The sequence below is a fragment of the Lemur catta genome, chromosome X (genome assembly GCF_020740605.2).
Source record: "Lemur catta isolate mLemCat1 chromosome X, mLemCat1.pri, whole genome shotgun sequence".
NCBI lineage: Eukaryota > Metazoa > Chordata > Mammalia > Primates > Lemuridae > Lemur > Lemur catta.
Window position 1 is genome coordinate 36,180,359 of NC_059155.1, and position 25,984 is coordinate 36,206,342.

A 25,984-nucleotide genomic window follows, 5' to 3' on the forward strand; every position below is an offset into this window, starting at 1 on the left:
AGAAGTTCATGTTGGAATCTGCGAGGAGGAAGAGATAAAAGAAAATATAAATGAGCTGGGCATTTATATAAATAAAATTTGAGTTCTAATAAAGACATGGTAATACACAAAAATGAGGCTAAACTCTGAATATGGCCATCTTTACACACAACCACCTGATTGACCATTTTCAACCAAATACTGCTTCCTCTCCCTCCACCCTTATTAACAGTGGATTTCTGCACCAACAGTTGGTTGGCTGTACAGTTGCTTTAATTTGGTCTTCAGGAGGATCAAAAACACTGGCTTGACTACTTTTTGGTTCCATGTTATTTGATCATGTAGATATGGCCTGTGCCCTCAGAAATAAACAGGTATGTCCCTGCCCAAAGTAATTTCAGGGTTTGGAACTTGAAAAATCTTCCTCTCTACTGACCCTAGGGATAATTTAGATATTGTAAAGGTCTTCCCAAAGTGATATATTTCAATAGTATTTTCCATTTGCAGTCCCAGCCCACACGTAAACCCAGGATTTTAGAGAAAAAAAAGTCAACTGTTTAGCCCCATAGATGTGTGTTGTTTATCTATCTTCTCCCTTAGACTAGCTTCCCATTTCATACATGCCCTTCCACTTTTCTGGATCCCTTTAGGGGATCTAGAAACCTTCTTGGTATACTGCACAATGGCCTTTGTCTTAGTTTGCATGATAGTCTTTGCACCAGACCGTGGGGCTCTCCAGTTCAGAATTTGGCTCATATGTTGATCAGTCCATTAGGTTCTGCTTCTTGTGCTCCATGAATGATTTCGTACATTCCTTTTCTTTCAGTTGAGCATAAAAGCTGTAGCCCTGGCCCATAGCTTCTGACTCGAGGGCTGAAAAGTCCTTAAGTTCACAGGCATCATCTTTTTTTTCCCTCAGAGCTAAAGCTGGCATGTTGCAGCTCTGGGGAAACAGACAGAATACCAAGTACAGATCCCAAATGGATAGCCATTTTGTTGCCTTAAGAAATTTCGAGCCTAATAATCTTTGAGGGGAAATTTTCAGTCAGAATCCTCAAGTCCGTGCTTTGAAGGGCACAGCTTTAAGGGAAGACCCCAGTTCCTACCTCTTCCATATATTTATTTACCTTGTGGTGAAAAGGATGTGTGTGCAATACCTTTGCCTGAAATGGTATGGGTTGGCATTAATGGGATTGTGGGTGGTCCATTGAAAAGAATGCTGCTCTTGTTTTCATGTTGTGGACAGTTCAAGATTTGCCTTAGAACTAACTTTAAGGGAAAGTAGCAGAATCGTGGGAAGGGACAATCTTGCCTTCAGTTCCACCCTCTGTGCCGGCTTCGGTTGCAGGCAGGTCTGGGTGGCTGCCTTCTTTTGGGGGCTTTTCCTTGCAGAAGAACTTCTTCAGCATATCCTGGATTTCCTTCTTGATGGTCTTGTGCATGTAGCCATAGATGTAGGGGTGGATGCAGCACTGCAGGAAGAAAAGCCAGATTATTATGGTGATCACCCACTGGGGTACCTTGGTTTCGACATCCACCCACACGGCCAGGACTGCTAGCAAGCAGTAGGGCCCCAGGGATAGCACGTAGGAGAAAATGATGAGGAAGATCACTTTAGCAGCTTTGCACTCGTAGCACCTGGGCAGAGGAGGGTCGCTGTTGCTGTTACGACGACTGGGTGGGAGGCTCTCTGGGATGTTCATTGCCTCAACATCATCCTCACTGAAATTGATGTCATCCTCACCAAACTCTATGTCATCTTCACCCAAGTCAATGTTGCACTGGTTGACCTCTACGCTGCCCTTGATTGCCTTCATGCCGTTCTCAACTTCAATACCACCTTCCTTACCCTCCATGCTGCCTTCACTGGCCACCATGCTGCTCGCTCTAACCTCCTCGATGCCCCTGGCCTCCACGCTACCCTCATTGGTCTCCATGCTTCCTTCCTTGGCCTTCATGCTGCCCTCTTCCACCTCCATGCTGCCCTCCTTGGCCTTGACCTGACCTTCATCCTGGTAGTGGCACGCACTCTCACCCTGGAACTCATCCTTCTTCTCTGCTCCCTCTTCATTCTCATTCTCCACACGGTCCTTGACCCGCACCTCCAAGCTGTGGCTCTTGACCTTGTACAGTAGAGCATGCTGCCGCCGGGCTGCACCAAACACCACGGAGTAGCAGGCAATCATGACAATCAGTGGAATGATGATGAAGGACACCACGCTCAGAATAGTATAGCTGGGGCTGGACCCCCAGATCATGGAGCAGAGGGCATTGCGCTCGTCAAAGGCAGCCTGGCCCCAGCCGTAGAGTGGGGGTGTGCTCTGCAGGATGGCTACGATCCAGGTGCCATAGAGGAGCATGTAACCACGGCGGTGGGTCATCTTGGACGGGTAGGAGAGAGGGTGGATGATGGACAGGTAGCGATCGACGGACACCACGACAATGGTGTTGACGCTGGCAAAGGCGAACAGGTGGGTGAGGCTAACCAGGGCGGTGCAGAAGTGGTTGTTGAGGGGCCAGAAGAGAGGCACAGAAGTAGCCACCACCCAGGGGGCCACGAGCGAGATCTGCAGCAGGTCAGTGACGAGGAGGTTAAAGATGAAGCGGTTGGTCACCTGCAGCAGCTGCGGCTTGCGCTGCAACACGAGCGCCAGCACTATGTTGCCGACGAACGAGACGGTGAGGAAGATGAGCAGCACGACCGCACGGATGATGCCGTGAGCCAGGCTGATGGGCATTTTGGAGAGGGGCATGCACGCGTGGCTGATGTTGCTCTCGCGCGTGCTGTTGGGGCAGGCGGACGTCATGGCGACAGCTGGAGGGCTTGAAACAGGGTCAGCCAGGGCTCCGGCCGGCGGCGGCAAAGGGGTGCACGGACCACACTCAGTGCCTATGTTGGGGACAAAAGAAACAGGCGGGCAGTATTAGTCTCCCGCCCGGGGGGTCTGGCATTGGGTGGATGGGAGAGGGGGAAGACTCCGCGCCCAGCAGGGGCGCTGCAGGACCCCTCCCCCGGGCCCCCGCGCGGCCCCAGCCCGGGTCCGGGCAGCTTTTATAGCTCCTTCTCTGGCTCTCCGGATCTCTCCGCCGTCTGTCTCTCTCCCAGTCTCTGATTTCCTCTCGTCTGTTTCTCCTGCCCGCGCGTGTGCGCACTTCCTCTGCTTGTCTCGCACACTGTCTCTGGGTCTCGGAGTTTTGGTCTCTCCAGCTAGCTCTCCTGCTAGCGCATGCGCGTGCGCTCTCTGTCCCCGCTTGTTTACGATCACCAATTTCTGTCTCTCTCCAGAGTCTCTCGCTAGCACACTTTTTCTGTATCTCTCAGGGTGTGTGTATGTATGTGTCTCACCATTTCCTCTGATTCTTTCTCACTCGTCTCTCACTCTGTCATATATCTCTGTTTCTCAGTCTCTCGATAGCATGTGCACACTGTCTGTGGGTCTCTGTCACTCTCTTCCGTTTCTCTTTGTTGCTCCCATTTCTCTCTCTCACTCAGTTTCTCTCTCAGTCGCTGCGTGCACTAACGCACTTTCTCTGCAGCGCGTGCTCTCCTCCGTGTTTCTCGCTCTCAGTCTTGTCTCTGGCTTTCCCTCTGTCTCTTTCTGATCCCTCTGTCTCTGCCTGTCACTGTCTGTGTGTCGCTCACTAGCGCGTGTGCTTCTCCGTCTTTTCCTAATACTGCCTCGTCTCTCCGTTTCTTTCTCAGTCGACTTCCCTGACACTCCACCTCTGCGGGTCCCTAGCGCACCTGTTCAGCGTCGCTCGCTGTCCGTCTCTGTCAGCCTCCGTGTCTCTCCAACTCTCGTTTCCGCGTCTTCCTCGGGTTCTCTGTGTCACCTGTCTCTCACTGGCATGTGCGCTCTTGCTCTGTCTCCCTCAGATCCTTTCGTCTCTGTATCTCTCCCTGTCTCTCCCTGCAGTTTCTGTCTCTCCATGCGCAAGTTCTCTATGTATCGCTCTGTCTACGCATCTCTCTCCGTTGGTCTCTAACACTCTACTGCTTGCCTCACCTGACTGTCTCTCCGTTTCTCAAGCTATCTCTCTAGCGTGTGTACTCTCTAGTTGGTTTCTGTCTCTCGCTCTCCTGTCACCCTGGGACTCTGGCTAAACACTTTCTCTGTATATTTGAGTGTGTGCATTTCTGTCTCTCTCCATCTTTCTCCGATGGCTCCTCACCTTGGTTTTCCTCTGCCTGGACCCATGTCTCTTTGGATCTCTGTCTCTCTGTCGACTTTATTTTGCCACGGAAACCAACTGCCGCCTTGGCCACCATGGGCTTTGGGGGCCAAAACATCTAGTTTCTCAGCAGCACAGCAGCGACTGGAAAATGCAAGGAGGATGCCTATTGCGCTCCCCTACCCTTCCCCCAAGGAGGCATCTTCCCTGCATTCTACAGTCCTCTTGGTGGTGGCAGCGGTGGCAGCGGGGTTCGGGCAGCTCAGGGAGAATGAGCAAGAAGGCAGGGGTACCGGACCGGCGGGGAGAGTCTGAGAGAGACAGAGCGAGAGAGATTGAGAGGCAGAGAGAGACAGAAAGAGAATTAGAAATAGAGGAAGAATGCGAGACATACAAAGAGACATAGAGAAAATGAGCGACAGAGAGGGAGAGAGAAACAAGAAAGACCAAATGAGAGAGTGAAAGAGAATGAGAGACAGAAAACGAGACTGAGAGACAGAGAGAGATAGAGATAGAAAGACTGAAAAAGAGAGAATAAGAAAAGAAGATGAGAATCAGAAAAAGAGAGAAAGGAGGAGGGGGAAAAACCCGAGAGAACTGAGAGAGGGGAAAGAACGCACGAGAGAAAGTGCGAAGGAAAAGGCGAGGGCGAGAGGATGGTCAAGGAAAGGCGAGAAAGGGCAGCACCGCAGGCCAGTGCGTGGGGCAGCTCTGCAGCCGTCGGGCCGCTGCAGATGGGACGTCCCGGGCTCCCAAGCTCTGGGGCCAGCTGGGTGGGGGACCCTGGCATCCGAGGCAGAGCTGGGCCACTTACCTGTTGCTGCTGGAGGCGTCGCGCCGCGGGCGCTGCGTGCGGGTCCCTGGAGACTCGCTGCGCTTGTCCCGGCCGACTCTGGGGGCTCCGGGGGCCAGGAGCTCGCTTTGGGCAGCGGGTGCGGCGGGAGCGGGGCACAGCAGCGGTGCCCGCACGTCCGGCTGGCGCGCCGCGCTGCGAGCTCTGAGCGGCAGCGGGGGCGCGCGGCGTCTTAAGGCTGCGCGGTGCCCTCACCTTGCGGCGCCCCCCTCCTCTCGGCCCCCGCCCGCGCCGGTGACGCACGAGGCCGCGGGCGCCCGAGGAGCTGGGCCTGCGGGTTTGTGTGGGGGGGCACCACAGACCCCACGCAGATTTTCTCACCCCCGCGTTCCCACCCCAGGCGCCCGGAGCTCACCAAGACCTAACGGACTGGGGGTAGTCACCAGGGCTGATTTTCGTGCAAACCCCATGCCCTCCTAGCCCCCGGATATCGGGTCTGGTCCCGGCCACAAACCTGCACAGTCCTTCCAAAGAGGAGGGCCCGGAGTCCGGCCTCGGCCTCAACCTCTGGAGACCCTCCAAAGTATGAATGGCCCCTGGGCCCAAGAGAGGAACTAGGACTTCGATGTCAATGATTTTCCGCGAATTTTCCTAGGTCCCAGGAAGGGCTAAACAGCAATGCCTTTCCTGTAGGTTTTGGGAGTATTTCATCTAAGACAAGCTACATTATTGTCTACTGTATTCTTTGATTGAAGTCTGTATGTCTGTAAGTCAGTCTCTCTCTCTCTCTCTCCCCCCCTTTCTCTCTCTCTCTGCCAGGTACTGTGTTAAGCTGTTTATACAGAGAATGCTGAATCGTTACCCTAGCCTTGTAAGATAAGTACTGCTATTATCTTCATTTTATAGAGACAGAAGCAGAAGCCAAGAGAGACTACCCTACTTGCCCAAGTTCAAGTAAATATTGCATCTGTTCTATTAACCAAGACGTTCTGGTCTCTCCCAAACACATATTGGGTGTTTGCTGTATATCACCACGGAATAAGCCCCCCGCCCCCTGGGTAGGAGGCGATCTGAGAAAGTGTCCCAGACCAGGGGTCGTTTGCATTGGGTCTCCAAGGGGTGAGGAAGTGTTTTCTTCCAGGCAGGACAAAAGGGGAGGGTGTTCTGTAAGAAGGAGATGCAAGGGCAGAGATAGGGCTGCAGGAGAGAGCTGGGTGCCAAGACTGAGAAAACAGAGAGGCTGCAGCATGGTGAGGGCCAGGAGGTGAGCTGGTCACATTGGGTAGGGGCAGATACTGAGGGACTTTGAATGCCAGTCTGGGGACTTTGGACTTCATCCTAGGATCCCTGGAGGGCCATTGGAGACTTGTTTTATTATGAACAATTTCAAACATACACAAACGTAATGAGAATAATAAAATAGACCTCCATGTTCCCATCACCCAACCGTGACAAGGATAAAGAGTTTGCCATTCTTATTCTCTGATGGTTTTTAGGTAGGGCAATGTGATGGGGTTTCTGTTTCACTAGGGTCTCTTAGAAGCAGGGCTGGGGGAGGGGTGGGTGGGGTGGAGAGCGGAGAAAGCAGAAAGGAGGCTAAGGCAGGAGACACAAGGAGGGTCTTGACAAGTCACAGAGGGAGAGCTGAGCAGAGACCCACAGAGAGGCAAAATTGACAGTAGAGAAGAATAAGGGTGAGAAAGTGTTGGATAGGGTCTAGCATGAGCACAGGATTCAGAGTTGTTTGATGGGCTGGATGGAGATGCCCCCCTTCCCATCACCGACCTCTGGGACAGGGAGATGAGGCAGGTATATGATCAGGCCCCAGGATGCTCTGTGGATTCGGAGTCCTGCATTTGCTCTTAGATCATTTGTCTTTCTTCTGCTAGGCCTGATTTTATCTTCCCAAGGTTGAATGGTAAAAACCTGGCCATTTTTCCTGGAGACAGTTCCTGTGATAATCACTCACAGTTATTAATTCCCAGCTGCATGCTAGCCATGGTGCAGAATCCTGGGTGGCACTGCACTGTCAAACGGTGGTTCTTTCATACTTGATTATTTTACAATCTCTTGTGAGGCAGTAGAGCTGCTAGAAGTGGCCAGAGATGAAGGCCGGTCCTTCTTGATCTTTCCTTTGTTTCACTGCAGTTTAGACAGTGCCCTGTACTGCTGGGATCCAGCAGGGGACAAGGAGAAAACCTCTACACACATGTTAAATGTCAGTGCCTCAGAGAGACAGGCTCGTGGAGTCTGTAGCTATGATTTTGGGCATGAGGGGGGAGGACAGGGGATGAAAGAGTCTAGGTGGGATGAGGCCTCTGCAACAGAGGCTAGCCCACCTGCCCAAGATAGTAAGAAAGCCAGGGGAATGCTGGGGAATAAATGCCAGCTACTTTTCTGTACAGGAACATGTTTGAGGGTGGTTAATCCTCAGGTGTCTGTTTCCTCTCAGACGTGAACAGAGTTGGTATCCTTGGATTTGAAAGACATCCAAGTATCAGCTCCCCAACTGGAGGTATGTGGGGGGCCCTGCAGAATGTAGATTTGGCTTCCAGCCCTGTAGTCTCTGATTCTGGTGGCCTTGAACAAGCCCTTCCACTGACAAGCCTTGTTAGATTCTGGGAAGGATCTTTGAGATGAGACAGGGAGAGTTTGGGATGATGGCTCAAGAAGTCACGTAGTCCATTTCCCTACATGTACTCAGTAGCAGCAGAAGTGCAGTCAAGCTAATGGTATTAATGGGCCAGGCTGAAGGGCAGGAAGTTACCAACAAGAAAGGGCTCTAGGGCCTGATGACAATCACAAGTTGCAACACCAGTCAGCAGCATGCCAGCCTCAGACTTGTTCACCTTGTCAGGCCAAGTGCCCCGACTGACGCACTGATGGCCAGATGAGAGAAATCAGAAAGCCTAAGACCCAGTCAGGTATTGGTTCTGGGCACTGGTTCTAATAATAATGTGTACAAGAGTCCTTGAGTGTCTATCATGTGCCAAGCACTATGCTTACTTTATTATATTTAATCCTTGAGGAAACTCTGCAAGTTAGGAATTAATACTGTGTTGTTTGAAAGCAAGACACCATATGTACTATTAAGGGAAAAAAAGCTGCAAATTTAACCATCATGCCATCGCTAGCAAGATACATCTTGATTTCAAAGATGCTAAAATGTGAAAAAAACAAAACCAAAACACCCAAAAAACAACCAAAAAGCATTTTAGAATCAACATGAGACAGTACCATCCCTGCCCTTATATAGAGGTCAAGTAACTTACACAAGGTCACAAAGCAAGTAAATGTTGGAGCTGAGAGTTAAAACCTGTGTTGACTCCAAGGCAAAGGCATTTCCTAGTTGACTCGAGAAAGGGTCCAGAGGCAAGACAGAAGGCCTCCAAGATCCAGCCTAGACAGAATATTTGAATCTAGGTGAAGGGGAGCTGAGAATTGCTAGATTTGTGGGAAGAGAAATGCTGCAATGGTAATAGCTTCTTTTTGTAGAACACATGGTTCCCATAGGTGGTGAAATGACTAAATCAGTCAATCTAAATTCTAAGTCACACTCCTTCCTGCTTAGCAGGTTCATAATAAGTCAATGGGGAAGAATATACGGTTTTGTTCTGGAGTGCCTACCCATGGGGGTGTTTTAAATTTTTCAGTGTTGTGCATTACTCTGATATTCACTTTAGGCAAACTCCTAGGAGTTATGTTTTCAAAACTCAAACAAAATCAAGTACCATCTGGGTATGAGCTAATATTTCACGTAATGTGGGCTTGGGCAGTACAGAAGGTCTGGATTTCAAAGCTATGTCTACCTAAATAAACTGGTTTGGAAGAGAAAATCAGTCGAAAATAACTGGATAGATTAAAACTGGAGAGCAGAAGACTTGGTTTCTAGTCCTAATTCTGTGGCTAACTTGCTATGTAACTTTGGGAAGATCCCCTCTGATCTCAGTTCTGTAATGCACCAAATGAGTGTGTGTGTGTGTGTGTGTGTGTGTATGTGTGTGTATACGAGGATGGATGTTAGGTAATCTTTAAGGATCCTGTCAGTTTATGACCTTTGATTCTGTCTGTTTTCTATCTGGGTGTTATTAAAGAATCCAAAACTAATCCTACCCAAATATTAAGAAAAAACTGACAGCTGGACTCTGCTTCTGGCTATGAAGGAGTAACAGGGACTAGATTTACCTTCTACCTTAAAGAACTAAAAAAAAGTAGGCAAAACATATGAAATAATGGTTGTCAGACATTGGAAAATGTCAGGCAGTACAGCCCAGTGGTCCCCAAGAAAAGGGAAAAAAATGAGGTGAGCCCTACAATTGCCTCAGTTTACTACCTAGGGAGAGTTTCCAGGCCTCTTTGCAGGAAGAAAGCTGAGCCTGGATGTCTGCCTAAATTGAGGAGACAGAGTTCAGAATTCAAAAAAGGTGAGGGTGGCCAGAATTTGCAGGGCAAAGTCTTGGAGAGGAGCTGCCCAGAAAGAGAATTCCAGAGATCTATAAATGGTTCCCCTCAAGTCTTTGGGTGAATACTGATCAGCATATGCATGTGAGGAAACTACACAAATGTGAGGAAAGATCCACTCAAAAGGGGTAGGTGGAGTGATTTCTAGAGCTCACATGAGGCTGGAAATAGCTCAGTTTCCCTATATAGAGAAAAAACTTCATAATATACAGAGCATCAGACTGAGTGCTCAGAAGGTTGCCTCAATAGTGGAGCCAAATTAGCCTTTGTGTAAAGTTTGCTCTGGTACCACATACCAAACCTTAAAGGCAAGTTTTGAAAGGATTAAACTGTTTCCAAGTGACTTTATGGAAACACAGAGCAAGGCTCAACAATATTTATAGGAGTACAAAAATATCTGGCACTCAATAAGGTAAAACTTGCAAATCCAATAAAATGTTACAAGGCATGCAAAGTAGGAATATGACCCATAATGAGAAGAAAAATCCTTACATAGAGGCAGACATGGATGATAGAATTGGTAGACAAGGACATTAAAATGATTTTTTTAAAAGTATACTTTATGTGTTCAAGGGGGTAGAGGAAAGTATGGGCATGTTAAGTAGAAACATGGAAGATATAAAGCAGACTCAAATCTTACTTGTACAGATCAAAAATATAATGTCTGATATAAAAATACATTGTATGACACTAGCAGCATGTTAGATGCTGTAAAAGAAAAGATTAATGAACTTGAAGACATAGCAATAGAAACTGTGTAAAATGAAAGAGAGATAAAAGAGAAATAAATGTGTAGAGCAACAGTGAGCTGTGGGACAGCTTCAGGAAGCATCATATATGTGGAATTGAAGTCCCAGAAGGAGGTAGGGAGACGGAAACATTGCTTGAAGATATAATGGCTGAAACTTTTCTAAATATAATAAAAATATAAAATTGCAGTTCCAAGAACCTTACCAAAACTCAAGCACGAGAAATATGGAGAAAACCATACCAGGGCACCATACATTTGGTGAGGATTTGAAGTTCTGACTGGGGGGGATGAGGGTGGGGGGAGGGGATGGGTGCATACCTACGTGATGAGTGTGATGTGCACTGTCTAGGGAATGGACATGCTTGAAGCTCTGACTCGGGGGGATGGGGGGCATGGGCAATATATATAACCTGAACTTTTGTACCCCCATAATAAGCTGAAATAAAAAAATAAAAAGAAACTAACTCTCATGCACTGCTTTTGGAATGGAAAATAGTACAACCACACTTGAAAACAGTTTGGCCAGTTATAAAAAATGGTAAACATCCATCTACCATATGACCCAGCCTTTTTACTCCTAAGAGAACTGAAAGCATTTTTCCATGCAAAGATGTGCTTGAATGTTTATAACACTTTTATTTATAATAGAAAAAAACTAGGCCGGGCGCGGTGGCTCACGCCTGTAATCCTAGCCCTCTGGGAGGCCGAGGCGGGTGGATCGCTCGAGGTCAGGAGTTCGAGACCAGCCTGAGCGAGACCCCGTCTCTACTAAAAAAATAGAAATAAAAACTATCTGGACAACTAAAAATATATATAGAAAAAATTAGCCGGGCATGGTGGCGCATGCCTGTAGTCCCAGCTACTCGGGAGGCTGAGGCAGTAGGATCGCTTAAGCCCAGGAGTTTGAGGTTGCTGTGAGCGAGGCTGATGCCACGGCACTCACTCTGGCCCGGGCAACAAAGTGACACTCTGTCTCAAAAAAAAAAAAAAAAAAAAAAAAAAAAGAAAAAAACTAGAAATAACCCTAAGACCCATCAACAGGTGAATGGTATATCTACACATTGGAGTACTATTCAGCCAAAGAGAGAACAAATTATTAATGTACACAATATGGATAAATCTCAAAATAATTATGCTGAGTGAAAGAAACCAGACAAAAAAGAGTACATGCCATGTGATTAGTTTACATAAAATTCCAGAAATTCAATCTAATCTAAAGTGACATAAAGCAGATCAGTGGTTGCCTTGAGATGAGGGAAGAGGGAAAGGGAGTGGGGGATGAATTACAAAAGGTCACGGAGAGTCTTTTGGAGGTGATACTAGCGTTCATTATCTTGATTGTGATGATTGTTTCATGAGTGTATACCTACGTCAAATTCATCAAATTGTACTCTTAAGATATGTACTGTTTAATCTTCTTGAATTATACCTAAATAAAACTATTAAAAAAATAAGCACCTCAAAAAAAAAAAAAAAAAAAAAACCAAGCCAGTAATCTGCTTGTCCAGGATGCCAGCCCCAGTATTAGAACACTGGTTTTTCCCTGAGAGGGCCATAGGCCTCCCAGCACCTTTGTCTTGGCTCTCATCAGTGTAACCTTGTGTTCTAGCAATTAGCATCCTTCCTTCATTTTCCCTCTGTGATGGGAACATGATGTGAGCTCTCCCCAAATGCTTGCAATTGTGGCCACCCCCTTCTGGCAGGCTAATAGCTCCTAGTTATTGAGAATTTATACTTAACCTAACACCTGACTTCCCCCAGCTCATTTGATGACCACTGTGAGTTACATGGTGTCATTAGCCTCATTTTATAGATGGGGAACCAAAGGATCAGAAAGGAGCAGTGACTTACTTAGAGCCACTCAGGAACAGGCAGGGGTAGAATTTGAATTTAGGACTGTCTCTGACTTTAAAGTCTGAATGCTTAGCTGGTACACTATTTTGCTTCCCTATCCTAAGGGTTTTATGTTATTTTTTTAATGTATCATTGCTGTTCTATGAACTTCATATACCCTGTCTATTATAATTCTCCAACAATTTTGTGAAGTTGTTATTGTTAATATTCCTTATTTTATAGATGAGCAAATTGATCACAGAGAAGCTAAATCGTTCTTTCAAAGCCACTCCAATAGCATGTAGGTAACTTTGGAGCCCACTCTCTGGAGCTGCTTCCCTTACTGTCACCCCCAGGGCAGGAAAGCCTAAGCCCTCTCATCTTGCAACTATGCATAATCTTCTTGAGTGGACTTTCCCAGAGGCTCAAGATTTTCACAACGTGTCTTTGGTGCAGTATCAGATTCCAGGAGCATTGGAACAGCTTACCTTATTCTACAACATGTATTCCTTGAGTTGAGGGCCTGTGTGGTTAGAACTGACATATCCCTAATTATAATAGTATTGAATATTCAAAGTATCAAACACTGTAAACCTCCCGTAGCTCTGTGTTAAACATCAGGGCCTGCAGAGTTTTAGAAGGCTAATTTTTATTTTGTTTGTCATTAGATGTTTGGAACTTTGACTTCATAAAACAGTACCAAAACTGAGATTGATGGCAGTTAAGAATCAGAATAGAGCCCTGGAGCCCGTGGGTTAACCAGAGAAAGGTGATTCATCAAGTGTGCACAGGTGTTTTGCTTGATCTATTGGTGTCGCTTGTTGGCTGTAGAGATGTTGTCAAAATGCCTCAAAATGGAGTCTAAAGAGAATAGGATAATGTTTCCACATTTAAGAAAAATATTTTTGCCATGTTCAGATATCAGCATTAGAGGGGGAAATTTGGCCTCTTTAGGCCAAACTGTAATGGCCATATACCTTTTTGTGTTTTTGCTAAGAGGAATGCGAAGGGTGGCAATTTTCTAGAAGATGCTTATGTGAAATTCTTCAAAAAGACTATTCTGTGGTCACAGTGTAGTGCCTAGAGATGGTCTGTACCGGTTTGTGAGAGCAGACTGTTCAATTTTTCAGGAATTTTCCAAGAAATTGTTAAAATATTCTGAAATTAAAAAAAGAAATAAATTGAAAAAATTAAATTATATAAAATTATAGTTAAATGAATTACATTCAAAACAAAGGTAATAAATCTCAAAACACATGAATTCCCAATTCTTTTATCAACTTTTATTACTATCTATGGTCTTATGGTGTAATGCTTTACAACACATCTCTTCCTATTCACTGACAGCACGTTGGTTGCTCGAAATTGGCCACGGGAATATTTTCACCATGGAAAGCATCAAACACTACAAATCAGGACTTTTTTCCTCTGAGAGTCAGATGTTGTCCATTTACCAACACATCACTCTCTCTGGAGTACTTTGTTTTTATTTGTATACAGTTTTATTGAGATATAATCCACATGCCATACAATTCATCCATTTAAAGTATGAAATTTAACTGACTTTATTTAGTATATTCACAGATATGTGCAATCATCCCCATAGTAAATTTTAGAACATTTTCATGACCTCAAAAAGAAGCCCTATACCCTTTAGCTAACAGCTCCCTATCTCACCATACCCCACAGGCCCTGGCAACCGCTAATCTCCATTCTGTCCCTATGGATTTGCTTATTCTGGCCATTTCATATAAATGGAATCATATGATATGTGGTCCTTTGTGTCTGGCTTCTTTCACTTAATGTAGTGTTTTCAAGGTTCATCTATGTTGTGACATGTAGCAGTCTTTCCTTCCTTTTTATTCCTTTTGATGACTGAATAATATTTCATTGTATGGATATACCTCTTTTTGCTTATTCATTCATCATTTGATGGGCATTTGGGCTATTTCTACCTTTTGGCTACTGTGAACAATGCTGCTATGAATATACACATACAAAATTTTGTGTGACCACCTGCTTCCAATTCTTTTGGGTATATGCCTAAGAGTGGAGTTCGTTGGTCATATGGTGATTCTGTTTAACTTATCGAGGATCTGCCAAATTATTTTCCACGGCAACTGTACCATTTTATATGCCCACCTGCAATGTATGAGGGTTCTTATTTCTCCATATCCTCACCAACACTTGTTAGTTTCCATTTTTTTTTTCATTGTAGCTATCCTAGTGGGCGTGTATTTGTATCTCATTGTGGTTTTGATTTGCATTTCACTACTGACTAATGATGTTGAGCATCTTTTCATGGCTTATTGCCATTTGTATCTCTTCTTCGGTGAAATGTCTATTGAGATCCTTTTGTAGAGCACTTTTTAAATATCTCTCATCCTCACAACAACCTTGCAAAGTGTGTGTTATGATTCCCATCTTACAGTTGAGGCAACTGAGACTGAAAGAGATGAAGATACTCGCTGAAGTTGTACACAGCTAGGAATGGAGCTGGAGTTTGAATGCATGTGGCATGGCAACCCCTGCCCCTCAATCACACCACATGGTTTCCAAGACCCTTGATCTGTTAGCTGATGCTTACAAGCTAATGCTCTTGTCCAGTGGCTGTGGTACTGAATAAAGTGCTGTGGCTGGGGTTCTAGTCCTGGCTCTGTTCCTGGGCCTCCATATCCTTATCTCTCAAAGGAAGAGTGTCAGGTAGGTGGATGACCCTCCATGTTACGCAGTTGGTCTAACAGCAAAATTGGCCCTTTCATTTTGGATGCAGATGTCCCAAAGATTTGTACAAAGGAGGCTTGATTGCTCGGTGTGTTATTTTGAGTGGTTAATGGGATTCTTTTTCTTGGTGCATTATGTTACACTTGCCTACACTGATGCTCACCTGCTACTTTCCAGCCCACTCACACAGCCTCTCAGCATCTTCCTGCAGTTTAATCTAAAGAGCTTAACATGTTACTATCCAGAAAGGTTGGGCGTTGCCTGGAAACCTGAAGTTTTTACTAGGCTGACTCTCTTCCACATAATTTTTGAGTAAATGAAATAAGACAGATCCCTCCAGGAGTCTTTGCAGGGAGACTATAGGTATCGACACAGCTCTCCCCAGAGAAGGTCAGGCATATCTCTCTGTTCCCTGTCCCTGTTGCTTATCCATGATGCAATCATACCCCTAACCCCATAGTGATTTGGCACTAAATTGAAAGCTTCTGTTCTCATGTTCCTTTTATTCATGTGTATTTTTACTGCTTAAAGCTTTCTAATAGATTGGTCAGTCATGACTTCCTGTTATGTAAACTGTTGTCCAAGTGGTCATTGAGCCCATCCGTTGCTGTAAAAATCATGTGTTTCCCAGCCTGTGCCTCGGGTCTCTTTAGGACCCTGTCTCATGAATGGAACTCATGTTGACAATGTTCCAGTCTTTGTCATGGGGGCTGTTGGTAAGGACAAGCTGTATCTTATGGACTCGTTTCATGGGGACATTTTGACCCTGAATCCTAGTGAGAGGTGCATATTTAGGCTATTCTTTAGGCCTTGGCTGTCCACAGCATTTGCCACTATCTGGTCTAGTGACTTGGGCACTTCCAATGAAGGCTGGAGAATAGATATCCCAGTGATATCCACTTTGGTATCTGTTCACTTCCCGGCCTCCCATGCATGGCCATTATTCCAACTGTCAATTGTTCCCACTGACTGTCTTGCTGCCATTCTCCCTACACTACATCTCAAGGGGCTCTGGGCTTTGGCTCTCAGGTACCTTTCCTGGTTCTTCTCCAGTTCCCTTGTTCTCTCCTGATCTTTAGTTTGCCTCTGACCTTCCACTTGTGGGGAGTGTCTTTTTTCCCTTTCCCTTTGCTGGAGCCATCTTTTTTTTTTTTTTCCACACTGCTCATCTTTCTCACTTGGCTACTTAGTTGCTCAAAGATGGTTCTTTCCAGGTTTCTGGTATTTTGGATTCTTGGCACACCCTGGATTTTCAATAAGGTGTTTTTAAAACTGCTTACAGGCCTCTTATGGTTATTGACTTATTTAACTCTTTCTTTCATATTCTTTCCTAATTTCACATTCGGTCAGGGGTTCCTTCGCTAGAATGAAGTAATTAAGCACGTGGTGGATTTCTTTGACTTTCCTTCTCCCACTGGGTTGCTGGCCCTGGTTATGCAGGGATCAGCATTTTTGAGGGTTTCACTCACAATTACCTGATGGGCATCTGTTACTGATGATAGGCCTATATCTTTTGCAGGAGCCCAGGAAAAGGATGGATAAAGCCGATGGGTGCTATGTGGTTGTCTATGGTGTCAGAGAGTCTGTCTGGCTTCTAGCCTATATCAGTCACTGTTCAGTCAGCTCTGGTTGCTATAAGAAAGTACCATAGACTGGGTGACTTATAAACAGCAGAAATTTATTTCTCATGGTTCTGGAGGCTGAAAGTCTGAGATCAAGGTGCCAGCATGGCCAGGCTCTGGTGAGGATCCTCTTCTGGGTTGCAGACTGCTGTCTTCTCATTGTATCCTTACACGGTAGAAAGAGAGCTAGAGAGCCCTCTGGGGGCCCTTTTATAGGGGCACTAATCCCATTCATGAGGGCTCTACCCTCATGACCTAATCACCTCCCAAAGGCCCCACCTCCTAATACCATCACATTGGGGGTTAGGATTTCAAAACACATGAATTTTGGGGAGACACAAACATTCTGTCCGCATGATAGGAGGTAGGCCATTTCCCTTCTCTGGACTCAGTTTCCTCATTTTAATTAGGGATCTGGCCCACAGGAAGGACAGGGATGTATAAATGTGGTCCCAGTGGTTCAGTTTGCATCACTACCTTTCCAATGTACGTTATTGCCCATAAGTAAGGGGTTCAATTCAGGTTGACTCAGCCCTGGGCAAGATTTTTGGACCCCTTCAGTATCTGAACCCTGAGCTCTGGATTTAGATCTGGGTTGGTAGCTGGGCGTAGGCTCTCTGGCTCTGGAGAAAGGGGTCCTAAAATTCTCAGTCCCACTGGGCCATCCCTGTACTTTGACTCTCTAACTTTTTCCACAATGGGCTGGGGGGGGCATTGCTGACCAAGTTTAGTTTTTTTTTGAGAACAGGGATTTTTACCTTTTTAGTTTCTTTTTGGATCAGGGACTCCTGTAAGAAGATGATACAAGCTAGGAATTCTGTCTGTGGAAAAGTGCGCATGTATAAGCACACATGTGTACACAACACATATGCAAATAGGGACTCAATTGCAGGGGGTTCATAGACCTATAAAGGCAACCCATAGAGTCTAAAGTCTAGGGACCTCTGGTAAGAAACCCTTGCTCTAGAAGATAGCTCCTGGCCTGCACAGAGCTTGGTGCCCTCCCTTGAAGTTTGGTTATGCCCTGACTTCATGGACTAGAACTAATGTGGGTGATCAACAAACCACCAGAACTGATCCAGAGCCTTGATTATTTCTGGAAGGAGCCATTGCCTCTTGGACAGTAACTCTATAGCTGAGAAGCTGTGCTAAGCCCTGCCAACAATAAAAAGAGAAGGAATGAGAACCGAGTGGGCAGATTCTCCCAGCATCTCAGGTCAAGGAACTTTCTCTGGTGGAAGGGTTGCTGGTAGATGTGGAATGACTGGGAAGTGCTTCTGTGGTTGGCAGATGGGAAGGAGACTTCATTGCTTCCTATTATACCACCCCAAATCTATGAAAAAACAGCCAAGTAAAGAGTAAGGTAAATGCTCATTTGAGGGGTAAGTATGTTCAGATGCAAAGTGGCAGTTTGAATGAGGGTGAAGGACTAGTGGGTGAAATGAATAGACTTAGAAGGCCAGTGGCCTACAAAAGAAGTGTGCCTAAGAAAAAATAATGGTAGAGGAGAGGGAATGTTCTCAGGGAGAACCTCTCTCACCCTGGTATCTTATTTCTTGTTGGAGATGTCATGATCTCCTGTGGGAGAGCTTGCTCATCCATGCCATGGATTTGTGGGGAAATGTGAGAGGGATGTTGAGATCCAGAGAATGGAGATTCCAAGGAGTTGGGCAGAGGGCACTGAAGTGTTGTGTGGTGTAAGCACATCCATCCTTAATATAACTGGGCTTAGTCCATTTTGAAGCAAAATGTCCTTTCTGAAGGCTGAGCTGAGTTGACTGGTGTATACGCTACTGTGGATTAGCAGTTATGGAGAGTAACTATCTAAGATACGGAGCTTGTGAAAGAGCTTTGGCTAGTCTGGTGTCCTTAGGGAAAAGCGCCTTTGGAGCCAATAGGCAGAGGAAAAAAGAGGTCAGCTAATTGGAGTGAATTGTGTCAGCCTTGGATCTGCTTGGCATCATGAATTTACTTTTGGTATTGGACCATCCAAAGAGCAGGAGTGGCAGCTATAGTGTAACTGTGACGAGAGTAGTCCTACTTGTCCTGTGGTGTATTCAACTGGGACAAGCCAATGGGGCTTGGAGGCTGAATAGCTTTCTTTGCTCAAATATAGCTCTTCCCCTGCCTCAGGCAACATGCCACTTCTGTGGGTGGTTGTGGATGTGCTCATGGCGTAATAACCCGGGAACTGTTCAAAATCAACCACTTCAGAGGCAGAGATGGTGAATTGCTGCTAATGAACCACTCACCGTCACTTACTCACCCTGTCACAATTAGGCAGAGGCAGTCCTGGTCCCCCAGAAAAATTTTTTACCCTTTTCTTTCTTCTTGGTGTGTTTTTGGCCAAGGACTTTCCGGAGAGAAAATTGAGATTTTGGTCACCAGGGTGAAGAGGGCTTCCAGGCCTGCTGAGTTAGTGAACTCTCTAGGTCGCTGGTAGCTCCTTGAGTTCCTTTAGGCCATGCTTAGGTCCAAGGGCCCTTCAGAAGAGTTGGACTTGCTCTTTAACCTTCGTTATGCAATGCTAAATGGGGGCACTTAACACCACTTTTGCTCTTTCCTATTTGGTGGGTGATGCTCTGAGTCTCAGACTCAACTGTTGGAGCCATGTCCAGCAGAGGCAATTCCAGAAATGAAAAGGCTCATTTTATGTTCTATGGATGGTAGGAATGGGGGCTCTGTGGGACATATGATATGCTATGTTCAACTTTCATTTCTAGCTCAAAGAGCCTATTCCTTAACCCTTTAGCTGGGAAACTAGGGTCATATCATTGTGTGTGAGCTGTGTTTTTTATTTTGATGTGGGCTGTTTGGACCAGAAATGGACATCTGACCCAAAAGTAGTCTCTACCTAGGCTGGCACCAAGGGCTTTGCCTAGGAGTGGCCTTGGCTGGGCCATCCATCCAAGCTATTGTCTCTGGGATTTGGACTAGAAACTATCAAGAGGATTGGTCAGTTGGTCAGGAGAGGGGAATGGGCAGGAAATGCAGAGACGCCATGAGAGACTGTGACACATGAAAGAGAGAAACAGTGAGAGGAGCAGCTCCCTAGAGAAGGCTTAGCTTCCTGATGACTTTCAACTTCCAAGGCCCTCCGGTCACATTTTTAATTTTTATTTTTTATTGTGGAAATTTCAAACATATGCAAAATTAAAGATGGTAGCTTAATAAACCCCACCTACCCATCACCCAGCTTAAGCGGTTACTGACTCATGGCCAATCTTGTTTCATTTAATTCCCACCCACTCTTCCTATCCCCTGGAGCACTAAAGGCAAAACAGCTTTATTGAGGCATAATTTACATACTATAAAATTCATGCGTTCTAAGTGTAAAATTCAATGGCTTTTAGTAAATTTACAGAGTTGTACAAATATCACCACAATCCAGTTTTAGAACATTTTTATCAGCCTGAAAAAATTCCTTGTGCCCATTTTCCTTCACTTCCCTTCCCATTCTGAGCCCCCCATAACCAGTGATCTGCTCTTTGTCTCTGTAGATTTGCTTTTCCTAGACATTTTCTATAAAGTAGAATAATATAATATGCAATATAATATGCAATCTTTTGCATCTAGCTTCTTACACTTGGCATAATGTTTTTGAGGCTCATCCATGCTATTATAGCAAGGATCAATAGTTCATATCTTTTTGTGGCTGAATAATATTCCCTTGTATGGATATACCACATTTTATTTATCCATTCACCAGGTGATGGACATTTAGGTTGTTTTCACTGTTTGGCTATTATGAATAATGTTGTTACAAATATTCACTCCTAGAACATTTTGAAACAAACTCCTGAAGTCATTTCATCTGCAAATACTTCAGTATATATCTCTAAATTAAACAGAGGAGTCTTTTAAAAGGATAAATACATCATTTTCACATATAAAATAATTAAAAAATAAATCTTTACCATCATAACTTATCCAATGAATGTTAAAATTTCCAATTATCTCTTAAATGGTGTAGGATTGTTTTAGTTTTACAGTTTGTCATAATCAGGATCTAAGTAAGCTCTTTTAAGCTTTTTTTTTTTTTTTTTTGAGACAGAGTCTCACTTTGTTGCCCGGGCTAGAGTGAGTGCCATGGCATCAGCCTAGCTCACAGCAACCTCAGACTCCTGGGCTCAAGCGATCCTACTGCCTCAGCCTCCCGAGTAGCTGGGACTACAGGCATGAGCCACCATGCCCGGCTAATTTTTTTGTATATATATTTTTAGTTGGCCAGATAATTTCTTTCTATTTTTGGTAGAGACGGGGGTCTCACTCTTGCTCAGGTTGGTCTCGAACTCCTGACCTCGAGCGATCCACCCGCCTCGGCCTCCCAGAGCTAGGATTACAGGCGTGAGCCACCGCGCCCGGCCTTAAGCTTTTTTAATATACAGGTTCCCCTTCCCCCATCTCTGTCTCTCTCTGTCATCTCTCTCTCTATCTCTTTTATTCTCTCTCTCTTTTTCTCCAATGTATTTGTTGAAGAATTGAGATCATTTGTTCTGTAGTTTCCCACAGTCTGGATCTTGCCAATTGCATTCCTGTGATGTCTTTTCACATGTTCTTCTTTGCTTTGTATTTCCTTTAAATTGGTAGTTGGAGTGAGACTTGATCAGATTCACGTTTGCCTTCTGGCAAGACTCCTTCATCGTTGGTGCTATGCGCTTCCATCAGGAGGCGCATGATGTCTGGTTGTCTCTCTTTTTGTGATGTTAGCAGCCACTAGGTATCATTCACTAGATTCATTCATGAGACTCTCTCTGTCCTTTTCACCCCAAAGCACCTAACTAGCCTGAGGAACTCATGTTTAATCCAAGGTAGCAGCTCAGCATGAGGAGAATCTGGAAACTCTGGGACCTCTGCAAATGTGTGTGTTTGGATGGAGCCACTTAGATGGTACAAATGGTCTAGCAAGAAGTCCCACCCCTCCAGGCCTTACTGGAGGCCCAGTTATTGGGTTTTGTAATATCCATTCTGAACGTCTAATATCCATACTGTAACTTCCCTCAGTCTCCCCAGTTATTGGGTTCTGTGATATCCATACTGCTTTGTTCCTTTCTCAGTTTCCAATGTCTCCTCTTACCCCAACCCCTCCACGCTCTGCCTATTTTCTTCATGTTTCCTGTCAATCCTCATTTACCTGCCCTCACTGCCCATCTTTCCATTTCTTACCAGTAACAGCCAGTTTGGGTATTGCATTATGGGGGAGTGGGGAGGTATCCAGCCCAGTGGGTCTGATTGCTACAGAACACTCTAAGCACATTCTCGCATTCTCTGGTGGAGAAGACAGGGATATGCTGGATGGCAGTGTTTTCTTTTAATATTACTCCAAATTTGGCTTTCTATAGCATAGATGAGTACTTGTTATCAAAATACAGGTGCAAAAGAGATGAAACAGGCATGCAAATGAGAAGAGAAGACGCAGTGAATATTGCATGCACTATGCAAATGAAATGATTCACATTTTCACAATTTCTGTGGTCTTTTAATAAACTATCCCTGCTAGCAGGCCTCACTATTTGAAATAAACAAACCCCCCCAAAACAGAAGAAAAAGCAAACAAGTCCATCTTGTTTAATTGGCGGAAAGTGGTAGATGTACGAAGAGATGCAGGCATAATTTAATTTCACAGCTCTCTGAGAGGTGCTAGATGCCCAGTACTGGCATGGCCTCTGCTCCTGTGGCTTTCATCAGCTCACTGGGGAGCCAGACACACATGAGAGAATCAGAGAACAGGGGATGGAAACAAGCAAGTTGCTGCACGGTGGCTTATGCATCATCAAGTGCTGGGGGGAAGTCAGAGGCAGGAGAGGCTGATGTGGGCTGAAGGCTTCTAGGAGGAGGTAAGCCAGTTCATAACAGTGTGCTTGGTGCCACCTGTGGGCCAACTGGACACGTTTCCATTCCTCTGTACACAGAAAGCAGATCTTGCAAATGCTGGCAAGAGCCCATGCCCAAGAGTCCAAAAAGAAGAGGTTTTGGGTATCTGGGGCCACTGCGACTCCTGGTGTGTGCAACTACTTCCTAACTCGAGTGGGGAAGGCTTTCTTCAACCAGCCTGAGATACAGCATTCAGAGGGCACCAGAGAAAGGTTTGGGGGCATCTCCAAAGTGAAAATGGATTAGAGTCAGAGTTATTTTTATGGACTCATATGCATAATTTTAGCTCCAATATTGCCTGCTGGCTTGAAGAAGTATGTAAGCAGCCATGTGGACAGCTGTGTTTTCCATCAGGGGGGCAGTGCCAGGAAGTGAAAAAACATGAGGTCTGTGTGAACTTGGGCAGGTTCTAGAACTCCTCTGAGCCTTAGTTTCCCTGTCTGTAAAGTGGGGCTAAGAATTCCTCGTGGGATTGTTTTGAGGATTAAATCAGATGATTGTTGTGAAAATGCTCAGAGCAGCAGATGGGAAGTAGTAGGTGCTGTTGTGATGATTATGCAGTTCCGTGGTGTCCCATACAGGAAGCCCCCCACGGCGTGCGGGACCTCCGCGTCTCCGAGGTGGAGCACACCTCAGGACATAGGCAGCTCTGGGTGATTGTGAGGTGCGGCAGGATAGGGTCTGATGGCAATTGCTCATCCTCAGCAGTTTAAAAATGACATTTGGTTGAGCTGCCGTAGGTGTTACGGATGCTTCCCCCTCCTTCATTTGCGTTTTGCTGGGTTGTCATCAGATATTATCTGATCGGATGTTCCTGAGAAGTGCAAACCCCTCCCTGTCGGCCGCCCAGGGAGGCCCGGGGGCGGTGCGGGCGAGTAGCGGCGCTTCGGATGGGCTTGTGGAGACTCGCTCCTGCCACCACCCTCCCGGAGGCCCCTAACTCCCGCCCTCGCCCGGCTCGTGGAGAAAGCAAACTGTGCGCACGGCGCCCTCTGGTGCCCCGGCGCTGTCACTGCGCCGGCGCCCGCGGCCCCTCGCCTCGCCCCATCGCGGGCGATTGCGGAGCCCCCCGGGACAGCCGCGTCCCCCCGCCTCCACTCCTGCGTATCTTAACCACCCTCCCCGGACCCACAGGACACAAATCAGGGACCACTTCATGTTTTTTTTATTTCTTTAGCAAACCTGAGCGCGAAACGGGGCGCTCTGTAGGCGCTTGACTTTGTCACGCTTGTTCCGGAGGGCGCCGTCTCCTTCAGTGAGTGGCGCCTGCGATCGAATTCAGCCGAGTTTACCACTGCACCCTAACTCAATTCAGGGTGCCAGGCTCCTTTCCACAGTGCCACCGCCAGCCCCCATCTCGCAGCGCCCTCGCGGCTGTCACCTGTTACTCTCGCCACCATTTTGGTTTGGGGAAGCACTCAGAGGAGTAAGGGGCAGCCCGCCGGTGACTAAACGTAACCCAGTGGCCCCAGGCACAGCCCCATATCTTCGGAAGCCAGGAAGTGGCCCGGATGCGGGTCCAGCGCGGGCGCTGCCGTTTTAGAAAACCCAGTATTTGATCAGACGTAGAAATCGATTTCTACCGCCCTCGCAGCTTCTGTCTATTGCTCTGCAAACTATTAAAGCAAACTGGATTTAACAAAGGGAAAATAAATTTGCCAGGGCCTGCTGTGCTGAAATGTGGGTTGCTATCAGCACGGGCGCTTAATGAGGATTGAATTATCATTAATACGTGGACGAAATTTATAGTGCATCATTAATACTTCTGAAAGACAACATTCCAGGGGTTGTCTACCTCTTCCTTTTGCAAATGTGGATGGGATTCAAAATGTGTGTCTGGATCGCCCTCGCACTTTGAACGGCAATCTAATTACCATTCATTTCTGAATTTGGCCATTGGGCTTGTAACACCGGCCTTCATTTTCCCCCTTCTCTGTGTTCTTAATGACACTGAGATTTCTCTCTGCTTCCTCCTAATGAGTTGTATTATCGAATAGCAGAGGCTGCGAGGACATGTATTCATCTCTTCAAATGCTAAATGTTTTTTAACTGCAAAAGTAAGAAGAAGAATTATTACTGTCTCAATTATGGCATTATCTTCTCTTATTTGAGATTTGTTCCCCCTGTCCTCTCTCCTTTTATATAAACTGGGCAGGACAGGTTTATCACAAGTAGAACATTCCAATTTAGTATCCATCACCAAATGTGTTTTCTGTGAAAGACAGATCTGTAAGAGGTTGGAGAGAGAAGACGATAAGAGGAACACAATTGCAAGAAACAATTACATGTCACCTTCAAACAAGCCAAAGCTTACTGGAGCACTCATATTGTGTGGGTCTTCTTAAATGAGTGTTTTTCTTCTCTTTTTTCCCTTTTACATAGTTTCTATGTTTAAATTTTATTGTCCCATATGTGCAAAATCCAAAGTTCAAACTTGATTTCTTTTGCCAGTGTTCAAATGTTTGTCTCTTTTTGCAACTGTGCAACCTCCTTGCAAAAGAAAAAAACTGGGAGGAAATACTAGGCCAGATATCAAAGAAGCTTCCCACTGCCCAGGACTTAGCTGAAACCCATATACCTTTGGCTTAGAGGGAAGTAGGCAGGACTCCTGAGAGAAGTAGGCAGAGGGCCCAAGGGGCATAACTCTACTTTGTTAGTTTGTTTCGTGTATTTGGCCTTCCTGGATTGAGTAGGTAGGTGGACCTCAGGCTGGGCTCTCAGAAGGGGTCACTGGGTATTTTCATGGTGTTGCTGGCACTATTCAAGATGAAATGGGGGAGAGGCCTGACTCCTCTGTGTCCAGGGCCCTGGATCTCCAGGCCCAGCAATGTGGAGTTGGTCCAAGCCGAGATCACTGGGGCACGATTGCATCTAGGAGTTAAAACTTTTAAAACTTGGATCTTAGTTCCCTCAAATACTAGTTCTCTGAGTGCTTCTCTGCTGACTGTGATCTTCAGTTTTCTCACATGGAGATGGACAATGATAACCTGTAGAAATGAATGAGGATCAGACAGTTTATCAAGTGGGAAGCCGGTAGGAAGAGTTTGAGTTATTGTTATTCTTTCTGTTTTGTTGAGACTGTGGGTCCTGAGAACTTGTGGTGGGGTGGGGGGAGGGGAAAAAGCCTGTCCACTAGAATTCCGTTCCCATAGGGACAGTGAAGTGTGGTGACACCTAGGAAAGAGAGAGAGAGAGCAGCATTCATGTTCCAGTCACTAATGCTAGGGTGAGCAGCATGACTGAATGGGAGTATTTCTGAGTTTATAAACTATGGACAAGGTTGGATTAAAGAGCTGAGAACTTGTTCTGAAGCTGACAGGATGCTCAGCCGCCATCACATCTACCTGTATGGTATAAGGAAAACAATCTCCAAAAGAATGAGTAGCACTGAAACAAGAAGCAGAGAGAATGGAAGTTAGACTCAGAAAGAACTCTGTGAGCACGGGCTGTGATCGGTGTTTGGCAAAGGGAGAAAATGAAATCCCACTCCGTGGAAACGCAGTATTCTGAAGAGCCCTGGCTGGGAGCACAACCCTGCTGATGGGCCGGCGGTGGAGCAGATGCCTCTGGAGGCGCCTTTCCGCTTCGCATTCTCGCATAAACACAGATTTCTTCCTTTCTGCTGTCAGTGAAAGCAGAAATTGATATCTTCTGTGCAGGATTAGACTGAGAAAAAGAGATTTCCAGAATCAAAGATCCCCCTTCCCTGAACAGTATTAGCAACCCTGGAATGGATTTTTATTCCAAAGGAAGCTTTTTATTCATACACTCATT

At 45.9% G+C, this 25,984-nt stretch overlaps 2 protein-coding genes across 2 annotated transcripts in view; both read right to left on the bottom strand.

Moving 5' to 3' along the window:
* Positions 1-1,250: 1,250 nt before the first annotated feature.
* On the bottom strand, positions 1,251-2,786 carry GPR101 (G protein-coupled receptor 101). Its single transcript, XM_045538853.1, has one exon. The coding sequence runs from the start codon at positions 2,784-2,786 to the stop codon at positions 1,251-1,253; it is 1,536 nt and encodes a 511-aa protein (XP_045394809.1).
* Positions 2,787-5,196: 2,410 nt separating this feature from the next.
* Positions 5,197-25,984, bottom strand: part of LOC123628209 (39S ribosomal protein L42, mitochondrial-like) — a 155,241-nt gene continuing 134,453 nt past the window's right edge. The window contains exons 3-4 of the mRNA XM_045537848.1: positions 7,713-7,824; positions 5,197-5,276 (exon numbers count right to left, since the gene is read on the bottom strand). Of these exons, the coding sequence (XP_045393804.1) occupies positions 5,197-5,276; positions 7,713-7,824 (192 nt within the window). The remainder of the gene's footprint in view (positions 5,277-7,712; positions 7,825-25,984) is intronic.

Bases quoted from the DNA above. Each gene is read 5' to 3' on its own strand.
- GPR101 (XM_045538853.1), bottom strand. From the start codon at position 2,786: ATGACGTCCGCCTGCCCCAACAGCACGCGCGAGAGCAACATCAGCCAC.